Below are 13,429 nucleotides of genomic sequence, written 5' to 3'. Positions count from 1 at the left end.
GAGGTTGTAATATCATTGCTTCCTTTAAAGCATTTATCCATTTTCGAATGTTCCTTGGCTATAAAAAACTCATGCAACCTATATTAAAAAAGGACTATTTTTTTTAAGTGAAACTCCTGATTTCTAACTAACTGATTTTAGCATTAGTATGCAAGCATTACAGTTTGAATATTTATAAAAAATGCCACAGATCAATAACCTGTATTGTTTAATACCTAACACAATAAGCAGAATATACCTTGCAGTTTCTGTGAAGTGACATTTTTCTTAAGTGAACAAAAACGAAGAAATTACAGACTTACCCCAAGATAAACTTTGATGGATTTTGAGCAAGTCACACCAGTTGTTCCACAAGGCACGTTTTCAGTGATGACACTGAAGGTGCTATTCTTGGATGGATCTTTACAGTTGTCCTAGGTGGAAAAAATTAAAACAGGGGTTGGAGTCATTGACTTTGCTGAGGTCCCCACTTTCCAGCATCATCCAAATGCTCAGACTTTATCTATAAATTTACTGCTCAGATTGGCTCAATGATTCAACAAACAGCTTTTTCAACTTTTGGTTCAGTGCAATATTGGTTTATTTTTTCATACTAATTGACTTTTTAGCATTGTATGGACTAAGTATATAGTCATTTAATCACCAATGCATTAAAAGTATCTTTGCACTACTTTCATATCTATACGTTATGTCATAATTACAGTTTAAAAACAGCACACCTCCAGCGCGCCACTAACTATATACAGTTAAAAACTGCAAATGTAAGTTGATGATAAAATACATAAAATCATGTACAAAAAATTAAAATTGTATATACTATAAAAATAGTATATCATTGTGCTGGTGACACCATTGGACATGTAGGTAAGAATTTCAGTTTATTCTGTAAAGGTGACGATACTATTACTACTACTAATACCAGTATCATCAGTAAGTATAATGTACAACAAATATCCTTTAAACAGTGTTACCTGTGTTGCAATGTATTCACAGTCTCCTTCAAATTCATAACGCAGGCCATCATAAGTAATGTAGTGTCCTCCTCCATAAATGGTACAAGTTCCGGGGCACTTCTTATTTTCACATTGCCAACTACCACTCTTACAGACGCTGCAAAAGACCAAGAATGGTGTCCTGCTTACTCTTTGTTTGTGGCAGCTCATGTATAAATACGTAGCTGTCCTTCTCCAAAACCATTCTTAAAACTAGGCCATTTCTTTAGTTGCTCTCCTAACTTCTGTGCTTATCAAAGTACTTGGCTTCCTACATAAATATTAACTTACAATTGGCCAGGCCAAAAATTAATTGGTCTAGTGTTTAAAAAGTTCCACAAAAATAAATGCAAAAGAGAAGAATGTTTGTGTCATTGTCTGTAGTCTTCTTAAGTATGACCAATGACAGTACCTTTTCACCAAGTCATTTGTTTAAAAAAAGAACTTTGCAATGGCGCAGAACTGTTGCATAAGGGAGTCACATCTCAGTTTTCTTGACAACTGAAATAATCTCTACACCAAATAATTACATTTTTTCACTTTCTTTTAACATGACTGCATTTATCTATCTGGCTTTTATTTCTGAATCTGTATTCTCTACTGCAAGTTCAGAAGACTGCAGAGCCTATCCTAATAATTTTCAACAAACAGGTAAAGTGAGCCAAGTCGGATACCATTTCATGACTTAGGGGCATATTCACTCTGGTTATTAAATTGTTTTTTATTGATCTTTTTCATGCTGAAACAAGAAATGTTTACCTTTTGCTGCACGATCACTTAACATTTGCTTTAAATAAAAGTAAAGTTTTCACCTAATTTTGTATATACAGTCAAAGCAATGTTTAAAGAAAAACAATTTTCATGTTAAAATACTTTTTCTCCATTTTTATGGTCATCAAGTGAGCTATCACTTATATTATCAAATCTACTATATAATAAAATGCTGTTCTGTTTGTGTGTGTCCGGGCACTCTGCAATCTGATTGGTCATTTTGGCTTTGGTGATGTGATCGACACAGGAAGTTCTGGGTGAGAGAGGTTGAAACACACAAGAATACCGAGGAAAGGCACACATAAGGCAAGAGATATCAAATAGCAATTTTTTCTAAATTTATTCTTTTATCTGTCTTCAATGGGCAATGTGGCTATTAACCATATAACATAGGTAGGAGAGAAAAGACATTTTATCAGGAAACTCCAACAACTAGTTACCAAAATGCCATCCAATTAAAAGACTTAACATTCACAATCCTGTTTAATCCTGTTCATAATTTGTGGTGGGCTGGAGCCTGTCCTGGCACACTAGGTGAAAGACAGGAAACGTCTCAAGACAGAGCATTAGTCCATCAAAAGGTTCAATCACACACACATATACTCGCACTCATCAAAGGATGCAATCATGCCCGTACGCAAAGTCACTCTCACATGGATGTGATGAGGGAGGACATGCAGGTGATGGGTGTAACAGAACAAGATGCAGAGAATAGAAAGATATGGAAGAAAGATGATCCACTGTGGCAACCCCTAATGGGAGCAGACGAAAGAAGAAGAAGAAGAGCTCACTAAATGAAAATGTGGAACATCTTTGGGGATGTAGAAAGAAAACAGGAGTACCCATGAAAAAAAAAACACACAATCATTAGGAAAACATGTAAACTCATCACAGACAATGACCCGACATAGGATTTACATCCAGGATGTGATCCATGAGGTGGCAGGACTACCTACTACGACATAATACTGCCATCCAGGTGATTAGTAATAGGTAGTTATGATATATATTGCATTTCAAAATGGAATCTTAAAATAAACTGTGATTGCACAGTTAAGAGAAGTATGATTTATTGTCATTTAGCAAGGCTTTCTGAAGATGACCAAATAAAAGTGATCCTTATTTCTGATTAGATAGGTAGATAGGTAGATACTTTATTAATCCCAAGGGGAAATTATAATAACAAATGCTTATGAAAATATTTCTCAATTCTTTTTCAGTTTTGTACATCGCCTTCTGCCAATTGGTGAGAAATCTACAAAATGAAAGACAAAACACTGACCATGTGTTGCACTTGACCTTGATGTGTGCTCCATCGTAGTAATATGCTCCATTGTGAATACAGGGACATTGAAATTCCTTAACACAGTTGCCTCTGCCATCATCAATCATTCCTGAAGGGCACACACAACCTGACTGGCACTCCACAGCATACTGTATGAGATAAAATAAGTATATTTTCACAAAATGTCCTTGAGAGCTCTTGCTCACATTTCAAAGTTGAAGTGCAACAACCATCTTTGTGCATGCACATCACTCACAGCACTCAATGTAATATATATAATCATTGTTAAATCTAGCTGACAAAGTGGACTCTATGGGAGAAACCCACATACGTATGTGAAACACAGACTTACACAGATTCCATCTTTGTTATGACAGGTCCTCCTGCACTCCACTCCAGATGTACCAAGCTTAGCATTACTGCAGTTAACATAGACCATTGGAGCAGTACAGAGAGATTCTGGGAAAGATTAGAAATATATAATAAGACATTTAATTTTGATTTTGATTTGATAATCCCCAAGGGGTAATTGCCTTTTCATATGAAGGGGGCCTATATTTAGGGGTCAGAGCACAGGGTCAGGTATTGTATAGCATAGTTGGAGCAATTTTCAGGTTAAGACATGTCAGTGAATTGGGGTTGTAGGAGTGAATATGAAAAGATGAACATTCATAGCAAACCATTTCACTGTCAATTTTCACAAATCATAGTCAAGGAAGCAATAAATTGTTTGTGTAGGTTCTAAACCAGGGACATCAAACTCTGATCCTTTTCATTTCATCCACTTTCTGAATTGGACAATCAGACCCTGCTGCTAATGGGACATGCATCTCTAGCTTCATTTTAATTAGATTGACTTTTATGATTCAGAACCCTTCAGTGTTTCTCTATTTCTTAAATAATAATGAGATGCAAATCAAGCTACCTGATAAACAGCAAACGTAATCCTGTTTTCTACCTCTGCGTCCATTATACAATATCTCTTTCAATGCAGTATAGTATTTGAAAATAAAAAGTGAATGTCTGGTCCACAATACATTTGGATGATGCCATCAGAAAAAAAGAAAATAATAATTTTCAAAAAATTTAGCGGGGCTGAATTAGAGCACTATAGTAGGTAGTCATAGAATTAAATAATAACTTCTAATTAAGAAATTGGTAGGAGCAAGAGTGGTGACCCCTCTGGGAGCCGAGTATGTGAATCCCAATTTGACTGGCCATCTGTTGGCTTGCTGGTATCTTATTATTGTTAGATTTCTGATTAAGAAATAACAAAAACAACAGGAAAGGGCTTGGAATATTAAACAGCCCGGTAATTAAATTATGGCAAAAGACGGCGGTTCCATTAATTGCAGGAAATGCTTACTAATGAAGAAAATAGCCAGAATGAAACCTACAACCTCTGTGGTCTTATTGGATCTTTTAATCAGGTAGAATGTGATTTAATCAGATGGTGTCAACAGGTCATAACTACTGTATTTGCAATGGCACAGTGGCAATGTGAAAGTATCTATAGACGCAAAGTATGCAGCACATAATGAAAAGTAAACAATAAATATAAAATAGACACAGAATACAAAACCAAATATAAAAAATATTTTAAAATTTTTTAAATTGAAAACAAATTTAATATACAGAGGATACTGAACAACATTACTTAGACAGAAAAGCCTGGATGGGGTTAATACAGTAAGGCGAATTCTTCTTATTTTAAAATCGTATTTGTGTGTATCGTCTTCTCAATTCATCTTATGTTTGTGCACAACAAAATTTAAAATAAAGTAACTGCACTGTTATCTATTGATCTATTGGCACTGTGAATACTATTGCTATTTGGACTATACGAAGTGATCAGTATTGCCACTATTATGTTTCCTATGTGACTAAAATGAACAGATTGGGACAAACCTTAGTGCCACATTACATGTTTAAGAATTGCTGCCTGCATGGGGTCTCCAAAACATGCTTGACTGAACATACTTTGTATGGTACAGTTTGGGTATAGTAAATGTCATAGAATTCATGCATGTGTTGTTAACAAGCAAGCAAATAAGGGAAATAATTATCACTCATTCTTTAATCTATGTCTTCCTCACACATTACAACCTAGATGCATCATTTCTTCCTTCAGCTGCTGTTCTGATAGTGGATGGGCAATAGTTCAGAAAAAAAGAAAAATAACATAAGGAGCATGTCTTATTTTAACTGAACATAGTCATGAATTTGTGTTGTTTATTTGCAGTTTTTTATTATTAATTGGAGCCAATTGGAGTAATAACCCAAGTGAGCTCTGTTACCAATGTAGAAAGACATAAGGCAATGCAGGGGACAGTTATTCTGTATTTACCTTCTATCATGCGTGCTGAAACTTGGCAATGCATCCTCCCACTTGCACAAGTGCTGGAAACAAATAAAAAATGGTATTAATATTTGTAAGGTTTCAGGATTAAATACCACAGACATCTTTTGTGAAATCATGCTACCAAAAGAGACTTACTTTTTCTAAGGCTGATTTGTGTGAAATGTGTGCACATTTTGCTATTACTGATGTCATCTTTTTAATTATACAATAGGTTCTCTTTTCAGAAATAAGGTTGAACCTTCAATTACCAAAGCATCTGTCTTTTTAATATGGAGAGCTGATTTCTTGGGCGGTGTGGATCTTAATGAGTCTACTGTTACTATTTTGGATGGGATTGTGGCACAGCAGCAGTGATCTGTGGGACCAGATTTGCCACCCATTTTCAGACCAACTTAAGGGTGGCAGTGTCCTGATTCATTTCATGGCTGGTCAGAGAGGTGCTTCATGAAGTTACCCCTAACTTTACGTTGAACTCTTCTTGAGGAAATCTGTCTAATGGAGGTCTATAAGTATATGACACCACACGTCAGTGAAGACATATTTCTTATTCCTTATTATTTTTGTATTCCTTAATATGATTTGATCAGTGTCAAAACAGCAAACCAATAAGAGCATTCAAAGCTAAAAAAGTGTGGTTTATTGTATAAAATCTGAACCACCAGGTTGCAGTGTGAAATTGAAGGCCAATCCTTTTGACTCACCATCTTTCATCTTGTATCATTATAGACTTTCCAGGTTTAACCCAATCTCCTTTATGGTAGCATGGGCACTTTGCCTTGGGCACACAGCTCCCTTGGTCATTCTGGTACAAACCTTCTGGGCAGGAGCATCCATCCACGGGTTTGAAATTCATAGTGCAAGCCTGACTACCCATACTGAGGGAGTGGCAGGTCTGTGGGCAGCTCTTTATACCATAGGAGAAGATTTGTGTAGCAGGACAGCTTTCTGCATACTTAACTGTTTGCAAGGGAAAGGAAAACAAATTATGAAAAGAATAAACTAAGGAATTTGCAGTGGGTACTTAGAAATGTTACATAGTCAATGAACTATTTGTTTCACGCAGAGCTAACTAAATTTTAACCTGTTATTCTACCTATATCTGCGGTCAACGAACCTGTGTCAGTGTTGCAGGCTAAAAGATCAAAATGTTGAACTTGCCAGACTTCCCTGACATAACTACTACTCCTAGCCATACCATCAGCTCTTGGTTAGGTGCTGGGATGGACACATTGTCTTTCTACTATTATTAGACGTCATTCATAAACTTACCACAGTCTTTTCTGTGATACGATATATATAGCATATCATTCTTGCCAATTTACAGATAAGGAGAACTTGTGTTTCTTCTCTTCAGCCCTGGAGCTCTACCATCCCTGGTTTGAAGAAAAGTTGTGTCCAATGTTAAGGATCTCCCCGGACCCAGAAAAATTTCCCTTTGCAGTCTTCATATTTGCTGACTTTACCAGCAGGTTCGTGGTGATGGCAAACAGGATCAACACAGCATAGACATTGACAATTTTTTTCTTTAATCTGCATCCTCCTGGCAATCTTATCTCAGAGGTGACTCTTAGACTGAAGCTGCTGCTGTTGTCTACAGATAAAGCTGATGTATTCCAAAGGGCATATCAACTCTTGTGCTATTGAGCCATTATACATTTACAAGGTCAAGCCATGTTAAAACTACAGCTGTCTTGTTCTAGCCCTCCTATCAGCTATAAGGCAATACCTGTATGTTCTAAGCAACCTGGTTCCCTTGGGATCACACCCTTACATTTCCAAGGCATTATTTATAATCCACAGAAACAGCGATAGAGCTTTTACTCACCACAGACATTCTTTCTCCACCCTTCCAAGGTGATGCCCTTAGCCATACAGGCCCTCACATATGAGGACAGTGCTGCACACAAGCAGTCTTCACTCTTCTCACAGCTGCAGGTGGAGTATTTGCATTTCTAACCAAAAATACATTAATACACTGTATCATTCTTAGAGTAAATAAGTGCACAAGGAATGAAAAATAAACCTCTGTTTAGTCCAATTCCAGGTGTCTATCCCAACAGCACTATATGAAGGGCTAACAATTGATTTGCTGCTGGTCTGTCATAGGGTACACTCATGAACAAAAACATCCTCACTAATGTTGGGTCAAATTAGAGAAGACAATTAACGTAACCTAATCTGTGAAATGTGGACAGAAAACACATACTGCCATAGGAGAACATGGAAACGCAAGGCATCAGGCTACACTCTTGAAAATAATGGATCCTGAATAGCAATTTATGGGTCTTTATTGGGTTGTGCAGTTCCTCGTAGAACTATTGCTTGACAAAGCTTAATTTCTTTCTGGGAAGGATTATTTGGAGTTGGCTCTTTATGTGCTGAAAAAAACTGAAATCTTTAACGTATGGTGGGCTGCCTAGCAGGACAAGTAAGATGACTAAACGATTAAGAACATCCGAACTTAGTTTGCGTGATTGTATGCAGCAAGAGTCCTAAATTTGGTGACTGAACCAACAACCTTAGGCTTTAATATCAGATAGGCTACTGTATGGATGGCATTGATTGTTCAGGTCTCATTGTACCTGTACAGTATTTTTACTCCAAGGTTGCTCTGTAATATATAAAATAAATACTTAAATAAAATTATGTTTTACTTAAAATCTTTAGAAATGGAAATTGGAAATAGTGTTGATTAGTAAAATTCACCAAAGTGTTTCTTGCAGTAGAAATGCTCTGTTTGTCTGTGATTTTCATTATGTTTTCAAGGATACATTGTGAAGTAAGTTTAACTGGAGCCAGCTGGTGACAACGCTATACACAATTCCAAAAAAATGATCAAGAAATGTGTGTTATAGCTTAAAGTGTTGAAGGAATCCATAAACTATGTGGTGCATAATAACCGAATGTCACTTTTTAGGTAACAGAAACAGTTTCATCTATACCTTATAGTATTCTTGAGGGTCAACCATAGCATGACATTTAAAAAAGTCTCCTTTTTCATCCCGAAGTGCAGAACACCAGTGTTCAGCATATTGTTCTAGAAGGGTACAAGAATTGTTATTAATATTGTTGTAGACATTGTCCTTATTTGTATTAATTACATGATTGATTGCATAGGAATTACATCATTCTCAAACCTGTATACCTGTAGTTCATTACGTCATCCCAGAAGCATCTGGTGTCAGATAAGAACTACTGCTGGCTGGACACCAGTCCATTGCTGGGGCATATTTAGAGTCACCACTTCATCTAATAAGCTTGTGCTTGGAATGTAGAACCAAAACTGAAGTACTCAGGAAAGAGCCATGCAGAGAATCTCAAAAATCTCATACCATTAATCCATCCATCCATTTTCCAACCCGCTGAATCCGAACACAGGGTCACGGGGGTCTGCTGGAGCCAATCCCAGCCAACACAGGGCACAAGGCAGGAACCAATCCCGGGCAGGGTGCCAACCCACCGCAGGACACACACAAACACACCCACACACCATGCATACACTAGGGCCAATTCAGAATCGCCAATCCACCTAACCAGCATGTCTTTGGACTGTGGGAGGAAACCGGAGTGCCCGGAGGAAACCCACGCAGACACGGGGAGAACATGCAAACTCCACGCAGGGAGGTCCCGGGAAGCGAACCCGGGTCCCCAGGTCTCCCAACTGCGAGGCAGCAGCGCTACCCCACTGCGCCACCGTGCCGCCCCATACCATTAATCATATAATTAATTAAATATGTTATACTGTTTAATGAATCAAATTGTGACCAGGAAAGGATTCCAACTCAGTCACCTCGAGCAGTGAAACAGCAATGGCACTATGCCACCTGTCATACTAGAGATTATATTGCTTTCTTGGTTATATTAGTATTATAATTATATAGAAGTTGCTACGTTTGGGCTTGCCTTCACAATGTCCCCATAAATAAATGTTATCTACATTTTTGTAATCTCACTTTGTTGCTGATCAGGTTTAATTTTCCAGTATTACATTTTCTGTTAATTTCCTTTATCTGCTTTTGTTCTAATTAGATTAGATTAGATGGACATCATTAATCCCAAGGGAAATTCAGATTAAATAAATAAGCACAAAGTTGAAATTTCTGTCCATAATATTTATATATTGTAAAAACATAATTGTTTTTGTAGCTTGATTATAGTTTGCTGTTACTGAAATAGCTTTTGTCACTAAATAAGCCAAAATTTCTTTTTATGATCATTTTATTAATAATTATAATGGAAATATTTTGTGCTCTGGCCCAGATATTTTATGGCCAACTCCTACTAGCAGAGGATCACCTCGTCTGAGATTCTGATTGATTTAAAAATGTCCTTACCATTCTCCACACTGATGGCACACGGATCTTCCAAGTGGTCCTTCTGGTCTGGGCAGCTGCTCTGGGCTTTCCATGTGTTGGCAAAGGAGGCAGCTGTGCCCTCCACTATTCCTTGGAATGTCATGAAATCGTCAGCCTGGGCATCATTGTAGTTTCCACAAAGACCTGTAGTGACACATTCATTCTTGGTGTCAGTTTCTTTGATGCAACTGAAGCATCCAACTGTCCATTAAATTTTAAGTCCACATAAAAATGTGGAGCTGCATGTCAGCTGGATTGGGTGCAGTTCTAGATGTAGCCCTGCATGGAGTACCATTAATGCTTACTGACTCACACAAGTAAGTTTAAAGCTACCTAACTCATTGCTAAAATATAGATGAGGACTACACATTTCACTAGAGTTCAGTGGTTCATCTGCCTACTGAAAATAATATTTGTACAGTGACATATTTGATTCTATTCCAGCAAGCATTACATCAGAAACATGCAGTCCATGCAAAATATAATGGCTATAATAGATGGCAAGTATGGGCTGTCAACCCGGCCAGTGCCATCTGGGAAGCCAGTAAAGTGCTGGGACAGGAACAAAGGCAGGATGTTCCCTGACTCAACCAGAAAATGGGCAGACTGTGCCAATGAAGCCATGCAGATGCTGACATCATGGAGGGACTCTATAAAACACCCTTACCTGGCTGGGAGGCCAGTATAATGGAGAGACAAGAAAAAGCAACTTGCCAAGACAATTTGCTCCCCCAACACGATAGGTGATAGCATCCCTGGGCTTCAGTACCTGTTCTGATGCCCACAGGACATGCTGGGTTCATAGTCCCATGGGACAACCATGTTGGGTTCTGTAGGTGCTGATGGGGTGGTGCGGGGATTTGCCACCCTTCTTTCTGCATAACATTGAACTGCTTCTAACAGACCATGTCCTAGCAACAGAACTCTTGAGTCCTGGATAAAATGAGTTGTTCCGTTTCACTTCAGAGAGTCAGAGTCAGGAAGCAGAGTAAAACACTTGCTTAAAGGAAGAGGACTTGGGCAGAGAAGGAGGAAGATCTCTGTTGCTGTGCTGTGCTCTTTGGGAGAATTCTAGAAGAGTCTGTAAAGATCCTGGATAGAATAAAATCATTATATTTGAACCTGTGACTGTGTTTGTGTCAGTTGTGTTCAGGGGTTGGGGCTGCTGCTAAGCTCCCTGGAAGTCACACAGTCTACATAAGGGTCTAGGCTAATGCAGTGTCTTTATTTATTTTTAGAGGTATTCTTTGCTATGTTGTGGCCATATTCATTCATCTGCAATGATAAAGGCCATACAAACAAAACCAACCATTGTTTCCATTTTTGCTAGCTTGTGAATAAACCTTTACCTATTTTTCACTTTTCCATAGCATTCACAATATTGGAAGAAGACTTTGAGTAATTGGACATCCTTGTCAACAATACTTTTAGGTTTGAATTTCTTTAAAACTCCGAAAAAATACGTTTGGTCAAATTTTGTTCATTTTTCCAGCTTATTACACAAAAATGTATTAACTGTTTTATATTACATAAAAATACTGTTTTTTAGAAGCATTTCCATCACATCCAGCCATGTTCACAAATCCCTCACATACCTTCCATCTTTTTTTTGTTGGACTGATCCAATGCAATGTAAATTTGCATTATGGGAACCAGTTGTAGTTGAATCTGAAGGCCAGCCTCTGTCTGGATCATGATGTGAAAAGATGAAGGCTTGAAGATCTTAATGTTGGCTGATTTAAAAAGTAGGGCAAGATGGTGTTAAAAGAAAGAATGAAAATATAGTTTCATATCAGACATTCAAGTGCAACCATGTCATCTCTTTTTTTACCTGTTACGTATGGTAAGTGGATTTCAGCATTATTCTGAAAAACTCTCCCGTCTGCTTTAAAAGACAATGCCTGCAATTAGAAATCAGTAATTGAATACTTTGAAGACCTTAGATTGTTTTGTTATTTTCCAACAGAAAAAAGACGTTATTTTGTGACACTGTAGGCTGTATGGGTGGTATGACAATAAAGCTACTTGACTCAACTTACAATGTCAGTAACATGAAAATATAAAGGTATCTATTTCTAAATTTTGCTTCAAGGTCCACCCAGTGGGAAAAAGATGTAATTAAAACTGCATCCAATTTAAAATTCTAGAGGCAGGTGTGCTGTACCAGCTTCCCCAAAGTGCCACATCAAAAACTGTCATCTCTGTATCTATCCACTTATTTTTAATGGAGCAATACAATTATCTTCAAATAAGAAAACTATTTTAAATAAGTTTTTCTGTCTTTGTAATAACATGTATAAAAATAAAATTATATTTTAAAATAAAGTATTCAAATTGCCATTCAGCATCAACTTTGATCAACAGAGAGATAAAAAAAAGCCTTTTCATTACACAAAAGGCAGTCTAATGTGACGTTTTTGCACAGAGCCTTCACTTACGTTGTTCCTGTTGTTATCTGGCAGAAGTACCATAGTTTTCATACAAGCATCCAGCTGCTGAGTGCCACATGGAATTAGTTCTATTAAAACAGTGAAGCCCTTGTCTCCAGGAATCTAAGGGAGCGCATGGAAAAGAGAGAGTGAGAGGCACTGCATTACCTCCACAGAACATGTCTGTTATTGAAAGTCAGTTCTCAGTCCTCGTAAGATAGGGCAGAAACTGTAACACCAAGAGGATCATGTAAGGTGCCCATAAGTTGTCCCCACACTTCACACCCATGCCCAACTCTAAGTGAGATAACTTTTGTAGACACTACATGGCAGAATGAGTATCAATCATAAGGAGAGTTAAAACCCAAAAACAGTATGTTTTAAATAACAAAGGGTATGAGTTATAAGAAAGAAAGAAAGAAAGAAAGAAAGAAAGAAAGAAAGAAAGAAAGAAAGAAAGAAAGAAAGAAAGAAAGAAAGAAAGAAAGAAAGAAAGAAAGAAAGAAAGTTTCCATTGTTGTTGAACAAGGGGTTACAAAGTGAAAAGGTCATTGCGGTGTGAGGCAGCCAGCATGCTTCAACCCCATTCCTTTAAGAAGCAGTTATAGATAAAATGGTAGCTCTTAAAGAGATCTAAGTTATTTTATTTTATCATTCCATAGCTTAAATTTAAAGTTTAATTATTATTAATTATTTAACTCTTTATCCAGTCTGAAGCCTCAAATGTGTTGTGGGCATAGCACTGTCAGTTAAAGACCAATTTAACACCACAACAGTATAACAGTAATAACAAGTTCAGGTCACAGTTTCTCACTGTTCACCTTCACCACTTTACTTGTGTATATTTTAACTGTAAATATGCAAAGTCTATTTTAATGTATTTTTGCCTTCTATTAATTGTACTGTATGAAAAGTATACCTGTATATGCAGACAATCTCCCTTGTGTCACAGCAAATTTTATAGAACCTACAATACTACTTGAGATGATAGAAGGATGGTATCAGAGAACATTGTCGAGCTGACAGAGAGTGGCCTTAAATTTCTAGGGGTGCGATGTTTAGGAAGTTGGTACTGTTATGCACAAACATAGTCAGCACATGGTTTCTGACATTTAAAAATGAATTATTTTAAAGAAATGTACAACCAGGAAGGTACTGTGGAGATCTAAAAGTCTAAGGGTTACTGTGGCTCCAGGGTACAAAGATACTATAATCTTCTAGGTGGAGATCTTTCC

At 37.3% G+C, this 13,429-nt stretch overlaps 1 protein-coding gene across 1 annotated transcript in view; it reads right to left on the bottom strand.

The window, feature by feature from the left end:
• LOC114645306 (mucin-2-like) overlaps window positions 1–13,429 on the bottom strand; it is a 69,958-nt gene that overhangs the window by 38,434 nt on the left and 18,095 nt on the right. Inside the window, exons 10-21 of the mRNA XM_051922499.1 lie at window positions 12,204–12,317; window positions 11,597–11,666; window positions 11,361–11,498; window positions 9,745–9,909; window positions 8,353–8,447; window positions 7,236–7,362; window positions 6,112–6,367; window positions 5,396–5,448; window positions 3,401–3,507; window positions 3,046–3,197; window positions 972–1,110; window positions 303–413 (exon numbers count right to left, since the gene is read on the bottom strand). Of these exons, the coding sequence (XP_051778459.1) occupies window positions 303–413; window positions 972–1,110; window positions 3,046–3,197; window positions 3,401–3,507; window positions 5,396–5,448; window positions 6,112–6,367; window positions 7,236–7,362; window positions 8,353–8,447; window positions 9,745–9,909; window positions 11,361–11,498; window positions 11,597–11,666; window positions 12,204–12,317 (1,527 nt within the window). The remainder of the gene's footprint in view (window positions 1–302; window positions 414–971; window positions 1,111–3,045; window positions 3,198–3,400; window positions 3,508–5,395; window positions 5,449–6,111; window positions 6,368–7,235; window positions 7,363–8,352; window positions 8,448–9,744; window positions 9,910–11,360; window positions 11,499–11,596; window positions 11,667–12,203; window positions 12,318–13,429) is intronic.

Source organism: Erpetoichthys calabaricus, chromosome 2 (assembly GCF_900747795.2).
Source record: "Erpetoichthys calabaricus chromosome 2, fErpCal1.3, whole genome shotgun sequence".
NCBI classification, from domain to species: domain Eukaryota; kingdom Metazoa; phylum Chordata; class Cladistia; order Polypteriformes; family Polypteridae; genus Erpetoichthys; species Erpetoichthys calabaricus.
This window is presented reverse-complemented; position numbering and strand designations above follow the sequence as displayed.